General features: G+C 42.4%; 1 protein-coding gene across 1 annotated transcript in view; it reads right to left on the reverse strand.

Moving 5' to 3' along the window:
• The window catches only part of galnt18b (UDP-N-acetyl-alpha-D-galactosamine:polypeptide N-acetylgalactosaminyltransferase 18b), an 88,700-nt gene that overhangs the window by 49,486 nt on the left and 17,295 nt on the right, over window positions 1-21,919 (reverse strand). The window contains exon 2 of the mRNA XM_008288703.1: window positions 472-667. Coding sequence (XP_008286925.1) covers window positions 472-667 — 196 coding nt within the window. The remainder of the gene's footprint in view (window positions 1-471; window positions 668-21,919) is intronic.

Consider the following 21,919-nt stretch of genomic DNA (forward strand, 5'->3'; position numbering starts at 1 on the left):
TACGGAGTCCCGAGCACGTCAGTCGTGTTAGTTGATATTACACCAACACTTCGCCGCTAATTAGTTTTAATACTCTTACATAATGTCATTGTGTTCTGCATCCCCACTGGCCTTGCGGTGGCAGTTCAAGTGTATTTGTCTCTTTTCAACAGCTTCCCATTGCTAATTTTTGCTTTTTAATTTTATCCCCTTGATAACAAGCAACAAGTGTTAACTGAATTTAAAAAAAGAATAAGATTAGCTTTGTAAACTCCTGTGTGTTTTGCCACTTTATGCTGTGGCCCACGAGCCAAGCTAACAGCAACAGCGCCACCTATGTCAGCGCGACTGAGGAGAAAATACACACAATTAAATGATCACACTAGCAGCACAAAATAACTCAGTCTGTAATTTAACTTGTGACAGAAAATAACAGTAAAATAAATCATTTGTTGGCACATAGTTGGTATGTATGCAGTGTACAAATCTTACCCATCAGGCCTGAGGTCCGGTATTGGCCTTTCTAAAGAGAGACGATCGCTGAGGTAGGCATTATATCCATAGTACTGGAACATCTTCAGTGCCACCCGCCGGTGGTCTGGACCGAGCTCCTGACCCCAGTGAGCAAACAGCGACGAGTCAGAGAACGACGTGTCCGGCTGACCGTCGTCTCCTCTCCCCGGCGTCTCTGGAAGGCACAGGAAGACAAACAACACATGAATATTTGTCTAGGCCGCCGCATCTCAACCTGCCGGCGAGGTTGACTGTAAGGTGACATTTAAGGAATGTGGAAAAATGATGGCGCTGATATAATCACGGTGATGAATGCCGTCCTTGCGCCGTAATGTATGTTAGCAGGTGAAGGGTGGCCTGTTATTTAAAGAGACCGGCTGGCCGTCCTTCAGCGGGAACAACGCGAGTTCATGCACACGATGAGACGCTCTGTTGTCCTTGAACAAAGGATCTGATTCCTACCAGCTGCTGGTGGGCTGTTATGTCGCTGACTTTGCTCTCTGACCTCCGCAGACAAGACAAGTGAAGCTAATTTCCCTAAAGGCATCGCTACAGTAAAACACACAACCTTCCTTTAATAATTAATCAAGTGTGATCTTTTTGGGAGTAAAGTGAACCTTTAGAAGGCTGTAGAAGAATTCAGTTTAAAGAGCCGAAAACAAGTTTAAAAGCGTGACAGCACTGAGAGCACAGACATTTAACAAACACACGTTTAGCGTGACAAACACCGCATTACTGCTCGTGGTCCTTGTTGATGGATTCACTTCATGCCCAGACTTCATAAAACACTGGTGGGTATCTCTTAAACATTCTGTACCGCTTCCAAGAGAGTTTTAATGCACTTTAAAGGCAAACTTCTGAGTGTACTTAACAGTCAGGGAGCTCTACCCACAGGCGAGCGGTTGAAATGCCAAACATACAGTACATAAAGTAGATAAAAATGAAGTGATATCATCTCCAAGAGTAAGTACACAGCGAAGAATTTCTCAACTGCACTTGCATGATTACTCTGTCTGGCTCCGAAAATCAAAGAGCACCCTAAGATTTCCAAGGTTTTTCATTCAATACAGCAATTTCATTGAGTCCAAGTACCTGTTGGGACATTATGCAGGGATTCAATAGCGTGTGACAGCCGGGCCTGGATATTGTGGGGCTGTGGTGTTATTGAGCAGCACTGTGATATTTATAATCTGCGAGAAGACGGGGAACGTGTGAGAGGTTGGTGGCAGAAGAGGAAAAAAAAAAAACCTCGGTGACATTTCTTTCAGTATAAGCCGAGTTCAACATATAGGAATTAGGTTTAATTTATACAACCTATACAAGATGGTCTCAAAGTGGTAAAATGCTTAGAAAGTAATAATAATGCACCCCTGTGTTAGGGATAATAAAGGCGTATTGTTAATTAAAATATCCAAATTAGCAAGAAATTAAATCTAATGGAAACTAGTTCTGCTGTTATGTGTTAATAATTTCATTAGACGAAAAGGGAGTCGGTGCCCTGCAGCACGCTGAGGCTATAAACAATAAAAAAAACAGACATTTCATTATAAAGCTTCAGCATTTCGGTTTGCTGTTGACAGACTGACGTTATCGGGGATAATTCACATCCCAGCAAACAGTTTAAAATGAAATACAGGCTATAGGAGAAGAAAGATTCCCTCCTTTAAATAAAACTATCTGTCATCGTGGTGTTTTCTGCTGCTCTATCTGAAGCTTTTCTAGATTAATATATGCATCCAGACTATGGAAAAGATGAATGAACAGTTTCGGTTGGTAAATGCAGACCAAGAGCTTTTTTTTATTTTATTTTTTTAAATCTGGGACATGAAGCGATGAGGAATAAACAAAAACAAAGAAGCCTCGAGGAGCCAAAGAGGAGAGAAGCTCTGAGCCCTCAGTGACACTGCATGCACAAGACAAGGTTAAGTTTGTGTGTGTGTGTACAGTGTGTGTGTTTTAAGCAGATTGAGAACGGTTAATATTCATGAGCAGATTGTTTTAACACTGGAGTGACAAACCGTGTCCGCCAAGTAAGAACTAAAACAACAGTATAGAGGAGAGGCAGGTATAATAGGATTACATAGTGGAGCAAAAACAAAGAGAACTTCTTCTGAGAAGGCTGCAGAAAACTGGGAGTTTTTGCTGAAAGGTAAAACTATATTATCTGTAGTTAAAAAGTTCACATCCTGTAAAACAAAACACACAGAGTGATCCTAAGCCTTAGTTTGACTTTAAAACAGGCATTTGGTTAAACCAACGTACACCCAATAACCGTATTTGATCATTTCTTACGAAAACAAAATCAAAAATTCTCTAAACCTGTGGTGTGCTATCTGCCCAGCAGCAAGCAGACACAGTGGCTAGCTGGTGAGCGTAGTGCATCATTTAGCAGCTAGAGACGGACGGAGACCAGAAACAGATAAAACAGAGTGAAGGTCAGGCTTGGATTGGCCAGCGGGCTGGAAACAGAACTCCACATTAATGACTGTGTCCTCATTACATTAAGGATGAGTAAAAACACCAACAAATTCTGCTTCAACTTGAAACGCGATGATATGGCAGCGTCGTGCTCATCAGAACGTTCTGTGGCTGAACATTTCTGCTGCAGGTTTAAGAATGAAATTTTGGAAAAATCTCCCTCATGTCACATCTCCCACCGTTAAACGTCAACGTAAATCTATAGCCAGGGAATGAAAGACTGAAAACTGGGTTCACAGCTGTCCTAGGTCTGTCCAAAGGGAATACATTTATTTATTTACCAGCACTTAATCATTTACAGCTTATAAATGAACCTGAAAGGCGTCGCTATAGCTCACCTGGTTGAGCTGGCGTCCCACGTACTGGGGCTAAAGTCCCCGACGCAGTGGGAGTGAGTTCAAATCCGGCTCATGACACTTTGCTGCAGGTTCTTCTCCCCCCACTTTCCTGTCTCTGTCTTCACTACACTTTCAAATAAAGGCATGACAGGCCAAAAAAGAAAATGAACCTGGTATCATTCATTTGTTGAATCTGTATAAATCTCAATGAGTTGTAGTTTTATCAGTGTTGAGCTTAATGTCTGCACCTCATGTGGTGTCGGATGGATCCAAGATTCTCAACAAGAAACAGGAAAAGCAGAACTTCTAAAACAATGACTTTCCAACTCCTTTAGTATTTTGATAACGCACCCAGTTTAAACCAATATGAAGCCGTTACTGTCCTCAGACGCTGTCGTTGGCGTGTAACTCGATCAGCCACAATATTAAAATCACTGAGAGGTAACATGAATAACATTAATCATCTCATCATAATGCAGTACTCTGCTGGGAAACCTCGAACCCCGACGTTCCCGTGGACGCTGCCTTGGCATGGAGCGTGTGCCGACACAACCTTCTAGTTCTCTGGAAGTGTCGGAACAAGCTGGAACAAAACCAAGGAAGAAACTCGCCCTCCAGAGTGTCTAGAATCCAAACTCAAGTACAAGAACATCTGTTCAGATGACTTCTCTGTGGCAGTGAAGGAGATGAGATTGAAAGTGCAGGTTGTAGATATGCCTCTGACTATAAATGAAATCCTATAAAATCTGGCTACGGACAAAGTCAGCTCTTCTCAAGAAAGACTGGTTGGGGTGAACATGCCTCAATCACAACAACTTTCACAAAACTTGAGATTTTAGAGATGCATGAATCTGGAAAAGGCTGCAACAGCATTTACAAAGACCTGGATGTGAATCTGTCTGCACCAGAGATCTCCAGCTCCGGTCCTCGTGAGCTACTGTCCTACAGGTTTTAGACGTTACTGCAACACACCTGACTCACATTAATGGATCTCCAACAGCTTGTTGTCAACTTCTACACAAGTCTGTTGTATTAATGTGAGTCAGGTGTGTTGCAGTAACGTCTAAAACCTGCAGGACAGTAGCTCAGGAGGACCAGAGCTGGAGATCTCTGGTCTACGCTGTCTTGGGAAGGAAACTGGGATTGTTCCCTTTGAGAGCTCATCCTGCAAAGATCAAACCGAACACACAACACACCATCCTCAAACGTCTAAATAAGAACCTAATAGTAGCAGCAAGAAACCCCCGGAAGTCTCCAGAACATGCTAAATGTTTTATTCATACTATCAGAGAAGCACTGGGTAAGAAGGTGTTAAATCAAATCAACACTAACACATGGCGTCACTTCTTAAGTTTGCAGAACTAATGAGACAAAAATGTTCAAATGCTGTTTGGAGGAAGAAGGCACCAAACACCAATCCTCATCCCAGCTATGACGCACGGTGCAGGGAGCACTCTGGTCTGCTTTGCTACCTCCAGGGCCTGGACGGCTCACACTCACTGATAGGATGAGTTTAAAATTGCATCAAGGCATTTTACAGGAGAGCATCAGGGCAGCAGTCCATGAGCTGAAGCTGAGAAGAGGCTGAGTGAAGCAACGAAGACAAGGACTAGAACCATGCAAGTGAATCAGTCGTTAAAAAAGGAAGAAAATAATTTATTGCAGTAGTCAAGTCAGAGGTCTGACCTTAAGTCAGCTGAGAGGCTGTGGCTTGACCTGAAGAGGGTCGAGACGGTAAACTGAAGAGTATTGTATTGTATTGTAGGGAGGAACGGTCAAAAAGTTCTCCTCACTGTTGTGAAAGTCTCACTGATGGAGGTTGTTGCTTGTATGAGCTACTAAATGCAATAGTTGAACCTACTGCATCGTAACTGATCCTCCTCTGTGTTCAATAAGGATGTGAAAAGCTAAAACTGTTTGCGTGTCATTAGTTTACTTAGACTGTTTCAGACGGGACACTTTGTCAGATTTACACATTTATTTGGGATCACATGCACTGAGTTTGACTCTGCTCGAGTGATGCTCTGGAACAATCTGAGCAAGATATAGACAGAGACACAGACAGTCCCTAAGATCACAAACAGAGGCTTAAATTAACAATATTCAAACACAAGAACAAGGAGAGCAGCTAAATGGTCCTCACCTTACAGAATCCACATTACATAGTTCCAAGATACAATAATGAACCATCTGCATCCTACAGTCCAATGATATGGGAAACAACCGGGTTATTCAATTCAATTTTATTTGTATAGCGCTGATGCAACATGGGCTGCAAGGCAGCGCAGTTGGTAGCACTGTTGCCTCGCAGCTAGAAGGTCGCCGGTTCACGGTGAGGACACCCGGGATCTTTCTGCGTGGAGTCTCCATGTTCTCCATGTTCTCTCCAGGTTCTCTGGCTTCCTCCCACACGGTGCAAAAATTGTCCGTAGGTGTGAATGTGAGTGTGCTTGGTTGTCTGTCTCTAAGTGTAGCCCTGTGATAGACTGGTTACCTGTCCAGGTGAACCTGCCTTCACCCTGAGTCAGCTGGGATAGACTCCAGCCCCCCATGACCCTGGTGAGGGTTATTGGATGGATGGATGTCTACAACATATGCCATCAGATAGCGCTTACGTGGTCAGGTGAAGATCTTACAAATTTAAACAGAGAACCCAGTTTTTGCCTTTGGACTCCCTCTGCAGTTGGCACCGGTGGGAAGGAACCAAAAAAAAAAACCCTCTGGCAGAACCGGGCTCAGGGAAGGCGGCCATCTGCCTCGATAAACGGTTATGAAACTGAACTGTTTTAAAAAGAGGGGAGGTTAGGAGGGAGGAGGAGGAGATTTGTCGATCTGCAGACGCTGGAGTAGCAGCGATGTGCTGAATGTGGAGAATGACTGAACGCTGCTTCAGTTATACAGCAGCTAAGTGGGTGGGCTGGTCTAAAGCAATGAGCGATTGGACAGAAAGGGTCTTATGACAGCCTGACTCGGTCTGAACTAACGTGAAGCTCTGTGTTTGTGCATAACAGCAGCGTCGATGAACATCAGACCACAACCCTGCTAATTCCACAGATTTGGAAAACTTTTTTTTTTCATGCAACTGTTTTTTAAAAGTACTTAGTGAAATATCGACGAAATCAAAAAAAGTCAACCACCATCCGAGCTGAGAGAACAGCCAACCACGGAGCCCGAGGCTGAATAACTTCAACTCCTCACACTCAGTTGTTCAAGTTTCAGTACAGCGGAGCAGAGAGGAAGGGTCTCAGCCACAGATAAGACAACACTGTGATTAAACAGAGGACAAGACACAAGTTCTGTAAGTCTTTGAGTCCGGGCGAGTGTGCCTGGAGGCCCATTCATCCGACTGCTTGTTTTGGTGATTAATTAAGCCTACAGAGACGCTTTCCTCAGCGGTGATTTCTTATAGCAGCAGCAGCAGCAGCAGCAAGGGCAGGTTGGTGCTGTTTGGACAGGGTCACTGTGAGAACTTGTTTGGTTCTGTGTGTGTAAAGGAGAAGACAAACGGGTCGAGCACAAGTTTCCTGTAGTGGCTCAAATGAATAAAACAATTTAATTGCACGCCACCTGACTTTTTTTTTTTCTTTCCGTGAATTATTCCTTCCTTGTGTTTGGAGAGCGCCGTCCTTTCTCGAGTGCACATACGGTAAACTAACCCGGGTGTTAGCTCCGGTAAAGCACAGCCAAACACCTGAGGCAAGGAGTGATGCACGTGAGCAGATAGGGAAAGTATTCCCCCGGCTTCCCAGCAGCACTCCGGGCATGTGTGGAGTGCAACGCTAAGTGTGCTTTCATTGCGTGCACAAGCAGACGAGTGAGTTCTAGCTGTCGCAGAGGAGCGAGGCAGGGGAGGAGATGCGACAAGAACGAGCTCATTGTCATTAACCTAACCGTGAAAAAAACAACGACGAGGCAAAACCGCTGGAGAGCAGACGGCGCTTAACAGAGACATCAGTGACGGAAAACAACAAACCTCCAGGTTGTACACAGGCAAACTTTTCAGAGGCAGAGCAGAACATGTTAAATTATTAACTCTAAAAAAAAAAGAAGAAGTAGTGATGAAACCAACCTACAATGCACAAAGATTTTATCAAATTATATTTATTCATGGCCTCCCGCCGGTGGAGAGGAAAATGTTTTGAATTTCAAACGCAAGTCATTATCATTTTTGACACCTCTGAGATAAATTTCCTCGACGCGATGCTAACTCACAGCGGTACAGATGTAGACTTTTGATAAAACTGCTGCAGGCACTACAAGTTTTTTTTTTTCCCAGCCCACCTCTCCAAACTCTAAGGTATATACCGGGAGGAAAGACGGATGCATTTGTCCATTGTAACTACTTTAGTGAAAAATCAATGAAAGGGTAAAACCTCGGTCGAGGAGCCGTTACTGTACTCCTGGACGATCACAGTGGGTGGATGGGGGAGGCAGAGCATCCTCATTAACCTCAGCAAGCATCTAAATGTCAGAATTGTTGAAAAGCAGATGAATTGTTTTTTACATTTTGGTCGTTTTATTATTCCAGCCATCCATTATCTATCCACCACTTCATCCCGTGGAGGGCGGCGGGGCTGCCCATCCCAGCTGATTGAAGGCGAAAGGCGGCGTGCACCCCGGACAGGTCGGCATTTTAATATCGAATAATAAAAATAAAATAAAGTTGGGGCGCTCTCAGAGGCCCTCTCATACTAATTCGATACTGGCTCCTCCTGATCCTGTCTCCATCTAATACAAGTCGGTGGGTGTAAAACGGGACAGAAAATCGATGCTCTAAAACCAATAAAAAATGGATTTCATGAGTGATTGGCCCAACAGGCAGCCAAGACCTTCCACAGGGGAGGCTGTTTGTTCCTCTGCCAGTGTGAGCTTATCGTAGGAGAGACGAGGCATTCGGTTGCTTTCTTTTAAACAAATATTAAAATAGGCCTAAAACATGTGTTCTTAATACGAGATGGACTTTCGGCTCGTTGATTAATTCAGGAGCTCCGTCTTTTTATTGTTTGCTTCTGGCTGTAATTACATTATCACTTTTCTCTCATTGTTTCAGCCCAGCAGATGGTGGCAATGTGACAAGTGATCAATAGCAAGTTGGCAGCAGCGTTAGGAAAGTTTATGTAGCATCATCTTCATGCATTCTCCAAAGAAGATGTTTGCTCTGGAAAACGTATGGAGATGTTTCAACATAGAGGTCCGGCCGCCTCTTTTCAACACTGTACAATGATTAACCTCTTAAGACCTGCAAAGACATCACACTTTGGGTCATACTGGGTATATTACCACAGTAGTTTTTTTTGTTTGTTTGTTTTTTTAAACATTTTTTTAAAAATTATTATTATCATTTTATTATTGTTGTTTTTTTTAAAGTATATTTTATACAGTTTTAATTTCTTTGCATATATTTTTTAATTCTCTTTGAGTAACAAATAATAAAAAATGCATATCAAACAAGAACTCAAGTCTTAAGAGGTTATATAAACATAAAAATAATCACCTACATTGAAAGACGTCATTATAGTTTTAATTATTACACCTTTAAGTTATTGGAGATAAAATATTTTTTTAGGCAAGTTATTATTGTTAATTCTTACAAGCAATGTTTTATTTGTAACTCACTTTATGTTATCCATCCATCATCTCTACACCTTAATCCTCACCAGGGTCATGGGGGGCTGGAGTCTATCCCAGCTGACTCAGGGTGAAGGCAGGTTCACCTGGACAGGTAACCAGTCTATCACAGGGCGAGGGGGAATTGGGGAATTTGTAAGTGATTTTGGACAGTTTGGGACTGATTAACCATTTTTCTTTATTTTGGGAACAACTTGTGAGTCATTGTTGACTAAAATTTTGTCAGTTTGGCAAATTTTGAAAAAATATTTGACAGTTTTGAGTCATTTTGACCATTTTTTTTAATGTCATTCTGAACAAATTTTGAGTGATTTTGGACAGATTTAAAGTTATGGAGGACTATTCCTGAGCAATTTCAGACCGTCTAGATCTACAACCAGCTGGTAGCATCAGAATTATGGGATGTCTCATAGTGTGAAGACTGCAGCAGTAGAGTCAGAGAGACAATCATTGGTACCCTGCATGTGTTTCTGGTTTCTGATTATTCACCAGAGAAAAATTTACAAACTGAATCTGGGTAAACGTTCCAGGCTCATATCAGCCTGATGGTGGTCGGTCAGAACCAGTTCTAGACGATGGACCTGTGTCTGAACATCTGATGTTGCACAACAAAACAAAACAAAATTGCAGATGTAAAGTCAGAGTTGTTCACAGGCAGCTACGGTAGAATTTATAGTTTTTAACTCCTAAAATTGACAAGCGAACATCACTTTAATCTGCTAAACTTCCCTGTTTGGCTACGACGCCACCCGGCAGCTCTTTGCCTGTTTTCCTGATTTCTCTGTCTTTAAATAACCTCCAATTAAAACAAGCAGTTTGCGGTTTACCTTCAGCCGTCGTATCGTTTCACAGCCAACATAATGAGAGCGAGATACGAAACCGAAAACATCAAACGTCGTGCTGCAGTCAGAGCGTTCATTGACTGATAGCGAGGAGGAGAACGTCTGTTAAATCTGGTCTCATCATCCAGCTGAACATTTCAGGACACGCTGGCGTTTCTTCTGCTTGATATCAAAGCAGCCGTCAGCCAAAAGACACCAGGTAGCTTTAAAATAAAATAAAAAAACTTCTAACGGTTTTGACAGCAGCGCAAAATAAATAAAATAACTGTGGTTCGCCGCCACAATTATATTTCCAGCTGCGGTTACCGGAGTGTTTATTATCCCTATTATGGAACAATAATAATAAAGTATTTAAGGGGTTCCAGTTAGGACGGAGAAAATTCAATAATGTTCTGTAACTGCCTTCAGTGGAGCCATAAGGTGGTGATACGAGGATACGACGTGATCGACTGACGTTTGGAAGATTAGAATACAAACTGTTCTGAAACCATACATAGCAGTGGGACACAGTTCACTGCATATATTGATATGGCTAAAAATACCTTTTTTTAATCTTGTGGTATTGATTTCGACGGTGCTGCATGTATGGACACAATGGGTCGGTACACAGCACAAAGCTCCGGCGCTGGATACGACCTTCCTCATCACTTCAAGCACCTCTCATGTGTGTTTTGTCATCCGTACGGTATTTTTCAGTCGTTTTCGTTGGTCACGAGTCGGAAAATGTACTCACAACTGACATGCAGTGGTTTTAATGACACCACTAGTTCATTTAATAGTAAATACCACAACAGCTCGGCTAAAACTCTGAGGAATGTGAATTAAAATCTGGGCCGTGTTATCTGTTCACGGGGTATAAAGAGGATTTGCTAGTAAGTCTTCAGGACGTTTCTCTTCCTATTACAGCCTGGAGTGAGGAGAGATGTGAATTATTGTGAATGTTCTGAATTTGAACATAAAGGAGGACCTGAATGGACCCCCGGAATAAATAAACACATACCAAAAAAACAAAAAAACAACCTCTCGTGTTGCAAGAGCATTGTGCAAAAACAGCCACCGAGGAGATAAGATACGAATCAGCAAATCAACTTTTGCAATATTCTGAGGAGGCAACTCGGTGAGGTTATCGCAGCACCAGCGTCTGAACGGATCAGTGGAAACGCAGCGTCCACATTACAAAGCAAGGTGGACGAGAAGGCTGCAAAGAAAACCGATTCTTTAAAATAACACATCAGAGCAGCGACTGTCTAATCTTCTTCTTGTTTTATCTCCAACAGAAAGCGCTCACATAAGTACAAGTAATCTGCATTTTGTAAGCGCTTGACATCGACGACTTCCTTCACATTTTTCTTTCAGACGTCTTAATGTGTCGCCTCAAAGAATCTCTTTGTTTTTGTCTTAATTCTAACTCGACACGCCGAGCAGATTAACCGCGTTTCAGTTCATAAATACGTGGAGATGAAGCGGCTCTTATCTCACGTCAACACAGAGGAGGTCAGTCGTGGTTTCATCTCTTTATAAATTAACGTTTTCTGTTCCTGCCTTTGTCACTTTAGCTGCTGCTGCTGCTGAAAGACGGCTAACAGAAGCTAAACGACACACTCACATCGCTCCGGTTTTATCATCTTTGCGCCGACTGTCTCTGAGGTGGAAAACGAGTTTAAAGGTTTAATTGATTCTGGCATCGCCTGGTTCAAAACCATTTCACAGGGTCCCCCCCAGGAGTCCGGGCCGCAGGGGTGTTAGATCTTTGGGAAATAACCTCCCGACTCGTCGGCGGTCTAGACTAAAGATGGACTTCAGTGTAAACTCTCTCTCATAGCTGTTGTTATCACATCCTCTTTAACTCACGACCGAGAATACGTGAATGAAAATGTTCATTAAATCAGACAAAACGAGCAAAAGCAGAAGGAACAGAACCAGGACAAACAGTCAACGCACAGGTTTCCAGCATGAATGGTTCACAATCGGTGCCTTTAAATGTCAGATTCTGAATCCAGCGGCAGTCAGAACACACAACAGAAGAAGGCTTTATGAGGGAAAATTTCTGCATTTACAAAGATGTGTGGAAACTACAGCAGCATGTGGCGTCTGGGGGATCGTTACTAAATGAACCAAGTGAATTTAATCCTTCCTGTGCCAAGACCTGCAGTCTGCAAAGCATCTGGCAAAAACAGCAAAAAGCAACAAAAGCAGACCAAATAATGACGCACAATGATGATGATGCTCTTCATCCTGACACCCCCGTGTGCAGCCAGACTTCTGTAGCTGCTCATCACTTTAAAGCTAATCAATTGTTTGAAGTAAAAGTTAAGAATGAAACACGCTGACAAGCTCACCTAGCCGCAATTCGTCCGAGTTTAAATAGCTGAAGGGCCACATGTTTCTCTCAGAGCTAAAGAAGGGAATGAATATTAACTATATTTACAGCATAACTCAGAGCAAACGTTAATGTTTCTGCTCCCACACTTTGTCAACAGCAGCTTTTTAAAGATTACAGCTCGTCCTTATTGTATTTACATCCTCCTGCCGGAGCCCCAAGTGGTCAAAACTCCAAATTAAATTGTTGCAGGTTTAATGAAGTGATGCTCTGCATGTACAATAACTTGTAGACAGATATATATATATATATATATATGTAGAGAGAGAGAGAGAGAGAGGGAACAGACAACCTACACACTCAGGTAAGTGCATTATGAAGACACAGCAGCGTACATGCAGACTACGGTCAGTGTTGCATGTTTCAACAGCGTAGCTACACTTATTTTAATACTCCTCTCACCAGAAGTTCTTTCTCTTCTGTCAGAATGTATAACTAATAACCAATTAGTCTGCGGGAGGCTGAGTCCACCACTGTATAGGTGCCGTACGGGCCTCTGCGACTTAAGGAAGAGGAAATTCTCTCATTAGGACGCATCAGTAGCTGGCACGTCACACTGACATTCTCCTCTTGAAAGAGGAGAGGGCTACGTGGCTCAGTCTTCCTCTTTGTTTATTCCCAGGAGGGGATATTCAGTGGCAGAATTTGGGAGGAGGGTCATGTTTACTCGGAGCGGCCTTTGTCATCTCTACCCCTTTTGTTCATTCCTCCTCATTAAAGCGCTGAAATCAGCCGTGCCCTTCAGAAGGGTACAAAGGCTTTCTTTGTGCTTTTTTTTTTTCTTTCTATCCTGTAGCAGAAGGATTCTCTAGAAATTCAATGTCATTAACGCCATCGAATTCCGAGCAAGTAGCTGCAATATTTTCCCTCTTTTGAAGAAGGGCAGATATCATGAGGCGGCGTCGACGTTGTGTGATATCGAGCTCTGGACATTTTTGCTTCTGAGCCACATTTCTCATTCCCACTGTTCAACTTGAAAAGCTGGATTTGTCATTCCATTAAATTCAGTCATCTGAGATGCCTTTTCTATAACCTCCTATCAGATCTGACTTCCTCAGCACTGAGCGCGTGGAGGAAGAAAAAATAAAAAAGCTTCTTCACTGTATCTGTTCACTTTTTATCTTGCAATTCTTATCTGCGCCCTGCATTTAACAATCATTTGTCCTTTATGGAGGGGTTGTTTTCCTGCAGTTCGGGGTGTAGCCTCCTCTCACAGAAGCACTCATCGGCGCTGGATATAAATCAAAAAATATTTCAAAGCATCGAGAGCGGAAAAATAAACTGATGTGGCCCAAGGCATGGAAAAGTACAGGGTGAAAAATCCCATTAATCTCACATAAAGGACATCTATCTTCCTGAGCCAATACCAATTATTCACTGGCAATGAAGTTTTAAAGTATAAAAAGTATTTTTGAACCGAGGCCTACTTTTCCCATAATATTCCATTAAGCTGATTTGCTGCGTTCGGAGCTGAATTATCAGAGCGCGTAATAACACAACAGGACAATAACGGAGCCAAACATCCCGACACGTCACAGACAAACGGCTCAATTAGGAGAAGATTGACGAAATTACTCGTGAACGGGCAAAGAAAAATCAAACACAACCGCATTGGTAGTGTTCAGAGAGGCTTTTTAATGAAAGATCGTCCTGAAAATTGCAGGAGAACAGAGGTTTTAAAATATTTTTGGCTTAAGCAGTGAACAGAAAATGGAAAGTCTCTGCTGAGGTCCATATTGTCGCTAATCATAAAAGAGTTTTCTGCCCTGCAAGGCCCAGCGTCGAGGTAAATGCTAACAGGCTAACATGCTGCTGAATGATGTTGGTTTAACGCCACAGAACTACAAATACGTCATTAGAAGAAACATCCTAATGAAGTATTTTTCCCTCCAGTCTGGGTTCTGTAACGCCGTCCGGTCTGAATCCTGCATCGACTCATATCCTGAACGTCCCGGTTCAGGAACACGTGGGATTTTATTTCACATGCTGTGCAACATGACCTGAGTTTAACTGGAAATGTGACTCTTGAAACTGACTTGATACAATCTCCTGGAGAGGAGGAAGGAAATGCTCTGCCTCCTTCCAGATAAATGTTTTCAGCCAGTACTGAACCTGTAACCCTCTGAACCTCAGGCAGTTTCTAGGAGGGTTTTTTTTGCTCCTGTTGCTTTTTACTGGCTGTGGGCTCATTTTCACTGCAATATAAAGTCCTGCACCTCTGTGCTGCTGCTGCTGCTGGAAGTAGGAGGAAACCAAATATTTTGTGCCATCTAGAAAAGTTATACCACCTTAAATCCTAAAAAAAGAAAAAGTTTAATTTCTTTATTTAAAAAAACAAACAAAACAAAACCCTGGTGTGTCGTGGCTTCCACAGTGTCTTTAGTGAACAAATATGTAACCACAATATAACTTTCTACTAGCATAAAGTAAACACTTTACATGCTGTTGACTTCCCAGAACCTCGTGCATCATGGGTAATGGAGTCCCAGAGTCCAACTGACTCATTTATTTCTATGAATACTCAAACAAAAGTGCATTTAACTGATCAATATCTCACATTAACTTTCATATAAATCATCAACTCATAAACATAACTTTATCAAATAAAGTCACAACCTGGTGGTCCGCAGGTGTTACTGATACTGGACAAATAGTGGATTTGCACACGGTAGATGTTTTACTGCTGACGTTTTGATTTGTTTCTATCCTCTGACCTGCTCTGTGGAAACACAACCTGCAGTTCAGACGACAAATCTCAGAATCTGTGTGAGTTTTCTGGTCACTGTAGTCGCTAAGTGAAGGGATTTAGATGAAATATCATGACTGATGTCCCTCTATTATTATTATCATCAATGTCATTGTTTTTAGTTATTTAGTAGCCGATTTATTTATTGATTACCGTTCCCGTTTATCATATTTGAATATTTTAGCATTATTCAGTTATTCGGCTTGGTTGTTGTCGTCGTTGTTGATGTTGCGCTGCTATTTGGCACAATGTACAGATATATATTTTCTGCTCAGATGTGTACATTCTTGTATATATTTGTCTTATTATCTTGTTTTATTTATTCTTATTATTTATTATATTTTATTTTTATTCTTGTCTGTCTATAGTTATTTTACTTTTTTTATTTTTCTATTCCTATTCTTCCTGCTCATTCCTGGGGCCACACCAACAGCCGAAACCAAATTCCTTGTATGTTGTGTACGTACTTGGCCGTTAAAACTGATTCTGATTCTGATGTCGCTGTCATTGCTGTTGCCTTTGTTGTCTTTTATATGTTACTTGAGATACCCGAATTTCGCCTAGGGGATGAACAAAGCATCTATCTATCTATCTATCTATCCATCTATCCATCTATCTATCCATCTATCCATCTATCCATCTATCCATCCATCTATCCATCTATCCATCTATCTATCCATCTATCTATCTTAGAAGTTTCCAGACAGACCTACACGGACGAGTAGTTAAAGGACCATAGGAAAGTTGAAAACCTGACTTCTGTTTTTACAGTTTCTGGCTGACAAGTGGTGCCATTTCTTCCATTTATTTCCAACCCACTATCCAGTTGTTGAGGTACAGATTGGTCTGTATACTGATTTCCCCCAAACGTCTGAGAGGAAGACGAGCAGTCAGGTGATCGCTGAAGCCGGTACGATGCATCCACTGTGCGTCGTGACTTTCACAGCAATCCAGCCGCCGGTTGTTGAGATGTTTCAGTCTGAACTAAAGTGGTGGGCTGACCGGCTGACACTGCCAGCTGTGCTGCAAGTGTCGCTAAAAAAAACCTGAACGTTTGTCTGTGTTTATGTGACAAAGAGGAAAAAAAAAGGTAAAAACAGCAGAAACTGGCAGCTTTTTTATCATCAGCCTTTATTGAGGAAAAAAATACATAATCTAGCAAATAAACACTTGCCTGAGGAGCCGCGTATAAATCAAAATCAAAGTAGATGTGTCAGTATATTCATCTAATTAGACGCCATATTCCCTCAAAGGACTGTGACAATAACAAGCAATAAGTCATAATCTGTCAGTGATCGTTGCATTATCATAATTACTCCACCTTTGGTAGAACAAAAAACACTCCGCTGACTTCTCACACAGCTTCTTCACTGTTTGGTGGCTTTCTAGCAAACGAAAAGGATTCCTGCAGAAAAACGTTCACCTCCAGTGTCACGACTCCACCAGGAGATTTTTTTTAATGAATACAAAAAGATCTTAAGATGCGTCGAAGGGTTGTGGCACGCCGCCTTTAATATTTCACTGCCAAGTAGTAACAGAATCCCTAAAACACTGTTAGTCTTTTCCTTAACCGCTGCACGGAGAAACAGAAATCTCTGCTCTAATTTAATGAACTCTACATGGATTTCCAAGGCAGATATTGACATCTAGTATTTTATTTCATGTTGCACTTTTGATCCTGACCTCTGTTGATAGCTGGTGAGGGCTACATATCAATTATTCAGCGGCGCAGCTCCTTCATTTTTCACTTGGGGGAGTTTGGAGGGAAAAGAGGCGCAGGTCACTTAGCAGCCGGAGCTATTGTGAGAGTCACTATTCAGAAAGCTGCACATCTCCTGAGGTTTGTCGTTGAGATTCTCCTCAAATGAAAAGTGCTCAGAAACTAAAAGGCATACAAAAATACCCCTCATGCTTTTTTACACCACGCTGAACAGGAAGTGGAAACACACGGTCGAGTTCTGAGTTCGGTCCAGCTCGTGCTGAGGAAGTAAAGAGATCATACAATGCAGCCGGACGCAGCCTCGTGATGAATGTAATGTCTTGTAAGGTCACACTAGAACTGAAACTACCCTTCAGGCATCCGAATAAGTCGCCTCCCCCCCGAACACGATGGTTTATTTTAGCTTCATTCACACTGTTAAGAAAAGCTGAGCGCCGCCGCCGCCGCCACAGAGCCCCGTCTTTAATCATACCTGACGCACACAAACCAGCTTCTGCTCGAAATTAGATTCATAAACCGGGAATATGCAATAGAAAACACCTTTTTTGAAATAAATGTAGAGCCCCCTGGATTAAAAACACTGCGAAATGTAATTTAGAAAACAAATTGGTTCTGTACAAACAGGATTTCTGGCAGACAGGTTTCCATGTCGACACAATTCAATTGGACCTTTATTGCATTTACTGTACAAAAAGCAAGTCATGCTTCCAAAATAATCAGGAGATTACGGGAAAATCAGATTACTGACCTTCTCCATGTAAACGCAAATGACAGAGACGAGCATCTTCCAGTAAACTACAGCCGAGGCCGGTGCTTCTCAGCCCGAGGACATCCCAGAGCAGAAGAACGGGCCGCTAGTGAACTGATTACTTCACAGCTGGTTACAGAAACAAAATCAATTAATTTCTTGTTTAAAACGGTCGTTTCTTTGAACAACCCCAGGCGCGTGCACTACCGAGCGTGATTAATGGGTTACAGGGGTTTGTTGAGCATAAAGCCGGTCACCTGGCCGCGGCTAGATCGCCATGGTAACCCGCTCCAGAGGAGGTTCTGTTCAGAGTTTGCAAGGTTCCACCCTTTCACTGGTTTTCTTCTCGACCATACTGTCCATAAGTGATTCTCTGCTGAGGGACTTCCTTATATTGAGCCGGAGGTCATTAATTGCGCTGAACGAGGCCGTGCAGCTACAGCAGGCGGACTCAATGCATCGCGTTGCCATGGCAACCAACGTGAAGTTGATGATGCAGAAAACGCATAAATATGTTTTCATGCTTGGTCCTCATTTGCCTCTAAATCCATTTTACACTCGTGGTGTTTCAACTAATTGATTAGGGAATAGAATGTGATTAGTTTATTGATATTTATCACAGAAAACCTTCCACCAATAACATTAATTTCACTTTGATTTGGCCAAAAATGTGAACTGATTCCTGCAAATCCTTTAGATCTAAATGCACGTTTTGGGTTTAAATGTGTTGAGTTAACAGTTAACGAGCACTTGTTAAGAATGAGAGAACGACGAGTGGGAACTAAACGTCATAACTCACACCGTAAACTATTTTCTACCAGAATTCATCGCTTGTTAAATGTGCAGCTCTTTGAACAGCAATAAATCTTTATGTTCTTCACGGCGTTACAAGCTGTTCCTCGTGACCGACGGACAGCATCCAACCGGGTCGTTGACTTTGGAAGAAGTCAAAAGTTGAGTGAAAAGTTCCTTTTTACGGGAGTGTGCACAGAGTCTGGTGAAGAACACCTGATTAACAAAGAAGAATGTTGTGATGCATTATTTCTGACTGGAGTTAAGTTTTGTCAAACCAGCTTATTCAAAGAAAGCCTGGCTTTGTCAAACTTGCTTGGTAGTACGAGATGTGTCAGAAAAGTTTATTTTTATTTTATTTTGCCTTTATTTAACCAGGTGGGTTAATTGAGAATAAATTCTCATTTACAGTAACGACCTGACCAGGAGGCAGCACAGAACAGAGAATACAAGTTTCAGGACTGGTGTCCCAAAAGATAATCTCAAATCCAGTTAGTAGTCAAGTACAAGTTTTCTCCTTCAAAGTCATCCCCCTGGAGTCTTTCCAGCCTTCTCTGCCTTCTCTCCTGGAAGGATTCTTTGTCACAGCCATCTTGATGTCGTCCACGTCCTCTAAACGGGTCTCCTTGATGACCCCCTTGAGCTTGGGGAAGAGGAAACAACCCCACGGAGCCAGGTGGGGTGAGTAGAGAGGTTGCTCCAGCACGGAGATGTTCTTCTCAGCCAGGAACTGTGGGATACTCAGGGCGTTGTGAACAGGTTGTCATGGTGAAGCAGCCAAGCAAACGCTGCAGGATCTCTTTGTAGACGAGCTGGTTGATCGTCTGAAGGGGAAAACTCCTTGTTTGGGTTTGAGATCGATCTTTGTGACACCAGTCCTGGAACTTCTCTGACACACCTCGTAGAACCCACTGGTCTTCTGTGTGCATGTAAACATTTCACCTGTTTGGGGCGAAAACATTTGAGAAACCGCCAAATGCCAGCATGAATACAGGTGGACTGACCGGCTCACGTCTGTGTGTCTCAAACTGAATGTAAGACACTAAACTGTCAGGATGGATTTCCAAACTAAAGCAAAAAACATTTTATTAGAGGTGGATTCGTTCAGGGAATAACACAATGCATCTTATTGCTTGTTGGCTGCCTTTTACACAACGTCGTTACAAAATTAGGACTCGATCTGATGCGTGATTAGTTTGATAACGTATAAAAAGCAGAGTCGACAAACTGCTGGAGGAAGACGTTTCTGTAATGAAAACAAATGCGAGGTTCGTGAGACGATGTTCTGGGTGAAAATCAGCGAAGCTAAAGCTTTAACCTTATTGTGGTTGGAAATGCCGACAAGTAAGCCGAGTGAGAGAAAGTGAGACAAATGCTGGGGAGCAGAAAATGGGCTCCTGGGGTAGATGGGCACAAACAAATAATCATCAGGTTCCCGGTGGTTTGATAACCGACTATCCATTTTCAACATCTGCAAGTAAGCTGAAGGTCCGGACAATGATATCAATCAGGATTTCTCCATTTCTGCTCAGAGGAGGAGGTAAGACCTGCAGGTCAAACCGAACGGCTGCCTGCGGAGGACGGATAAACACAGGCTGAGACGCTGTCGTCTCACCCAGCAGCCACAGGATTCCATCAGAGGAGTAAACATTCGGATATTTTACTTTTTCGTGTTGTTCTGCTCCAGTTTACTCACAGCCTCATAACTTCCTAAATCTGTGGCCTCTATTTCCACACGACGCTGTTGATGAATGACTGAAATTAGACGTGTCACCTCTGATCACGGACGAGCAGATCATTCAAATCACCTGGACTTTCAACCAGAGCCAAATGTTGTCCCTCCAACCACACGGCTCGGCGTCATGAATACATTGATGTTCATGTCACATAAAGTCCTTCTCATCTATTTCCAACAACACTGATGTGAGATACGACTCACTGTGAGACCAGCTATACATTTCTCTGCATTATATTATATGTACATCTTGTGTTATTTTATACAGAGATCGAATCAAACAAGTTTCTTCTTGTTGACATCTCCCATCCTTGGTTCTCAGTTCAGTCGGTGTCCTTATTTGTTGTTTGCCCTTGCCTTTATTGAAGAGATTTGTAAAAGACCCCTGTGAGGTTTCCTTTTATCTCGTCTCTGGTGGGTTTTTTCTTTCTCTCTCTCTCTCTCACCTTGCCTCTTGCTTTACAGCTTTCATGTTGAAATAAAAATGGCATCCTGTAAATTAGGAGCTCTGGAAATAAAAGACAGAATCCTGGACTAAAAGTTTAGGATGTAAAAAATTAGGGCTCTAACAAGACAAATCAATCGGTGTTGGTGCATGACGTGTGCAAAGTTTCTAGTCAAAGCTCGAAAACAGACGGCAGATACAAACTCTTGTGTTGCTGTTGTGGCTGCAGTGAGAAATCAATAAATCAGATGGTGCAGTGATTGGTTAGAAAACACCATCAGGAGTAGCTGGTTGAGGAAAAACTTCACAACAATGGCTCTCTGTGGATGGATGCCTGTTTACACGCATTCCTGATTTGTTGGGGGAAGAAAGGTAAGACAAAAAAAAATCTGCATAAACTACAAGATATGAAAGTCTACAATTCGCCTGAAGGGATCTAAGTGGGAGTAGTGGAAAAACAAATAGAAGTCAAAAAGAAACGGGAAAATCAAATCAAGTTTGACACCAAGTAAGATGCATTTCAGAGTCGTGGATGTCATTAACCTCAGTCACAGAAAACTTCACGCTGTAGATCCAAATACCAACTGGCAAGCTCATTCATGAGAAAATGGAGGAAAGCAGCCGCAGGCCATCTGGCTAAATATGCTGCACCTTTAACATCGCCCGTTAAGGGTGAAGAAACGAGCTAAAGGCCAATAATGAGGCTTATCAAACCTCCAGTGAAAAAAGGCTGCCAGTGAAAAACAAACGAGCTGAACAGCAGAAACATCACATTAATCCAAGCTCCGCCACAAAGACTTTCTCCTGTTCGAGGCAGTTTTAGTGACTTCTTCTTACTTTTTGGAGGAAAATAGAAACTATAATGATACTACTGCTGTTTGTGTAGTTTTTCATTTTCAAAACAGGATAAAAACAGATATACAGTCATGACTCGATATCCCGACACTAAAACCTTCTTTTATGTCGGATAGCAAGGCTGTCGGATTGTCCAGACGGAGGTCCAGATACGAGGAGGGCTTGATGCTGGAAGGTTCATTAGTTGTTAATTATTGTTCATAGTTGTTATAATAACTAGTAGGGCTGGTCCCAGTAGCACTTTCTGCTCTCTGGATATTCAGGCCCAATTATTGATGAATATCCGAATATTGGAGGACACTTCCACCCCGCTGCCGCCACCATCAGTGTTTAACCTTTAATTGTAGATCAAGTACAGACAGAGTAACCGGAGGGGCAGTGAGGGAGGACCGCAGAAAAACTGTGTTTGGCCTGGCGTCTCCTCATTTAGAGCGTCCCAACAGTGGAATACAGTGTCTGAAGAGATAAGAGAGTCGCCATCGTTGTTTTAATTGAAAAGGAAGGCCAAAGGGTGGCTGCTGGAGACTCAGACCTGTGATCACTGATTGTCACAGGAAATGTAAATATATCGGTTGCATGTTTTGTTTTGTTTTTTTTCCCTGTATGTTTATTGTATGTGTAAATTGTTATTAATGTGCATTGTCCCTTGTCAAACAAATAAATAACTTCCATAAACACTGAGCACGCTCGCTGCGTGTGACGTCGTCGTGTCCTCTTCTG

Source organism: Stegastes partitus, unplaced genomic scaffold (genome assembly GCF_000690725.1).
Source record: "Stegastes partitus isolate 25-593 unplaced genomic scaffold, Stegastes_partitus-1.0.2 Scaffold571, whole genome shotgun sequence".
In the NCBI taxonomy this organism is placed as follows: domain Eukaryota; kingdom Metazoa; phylum Chordata; class Actinopteri; family Pomacentridae; genus Stegastes; species Stegastes partitus.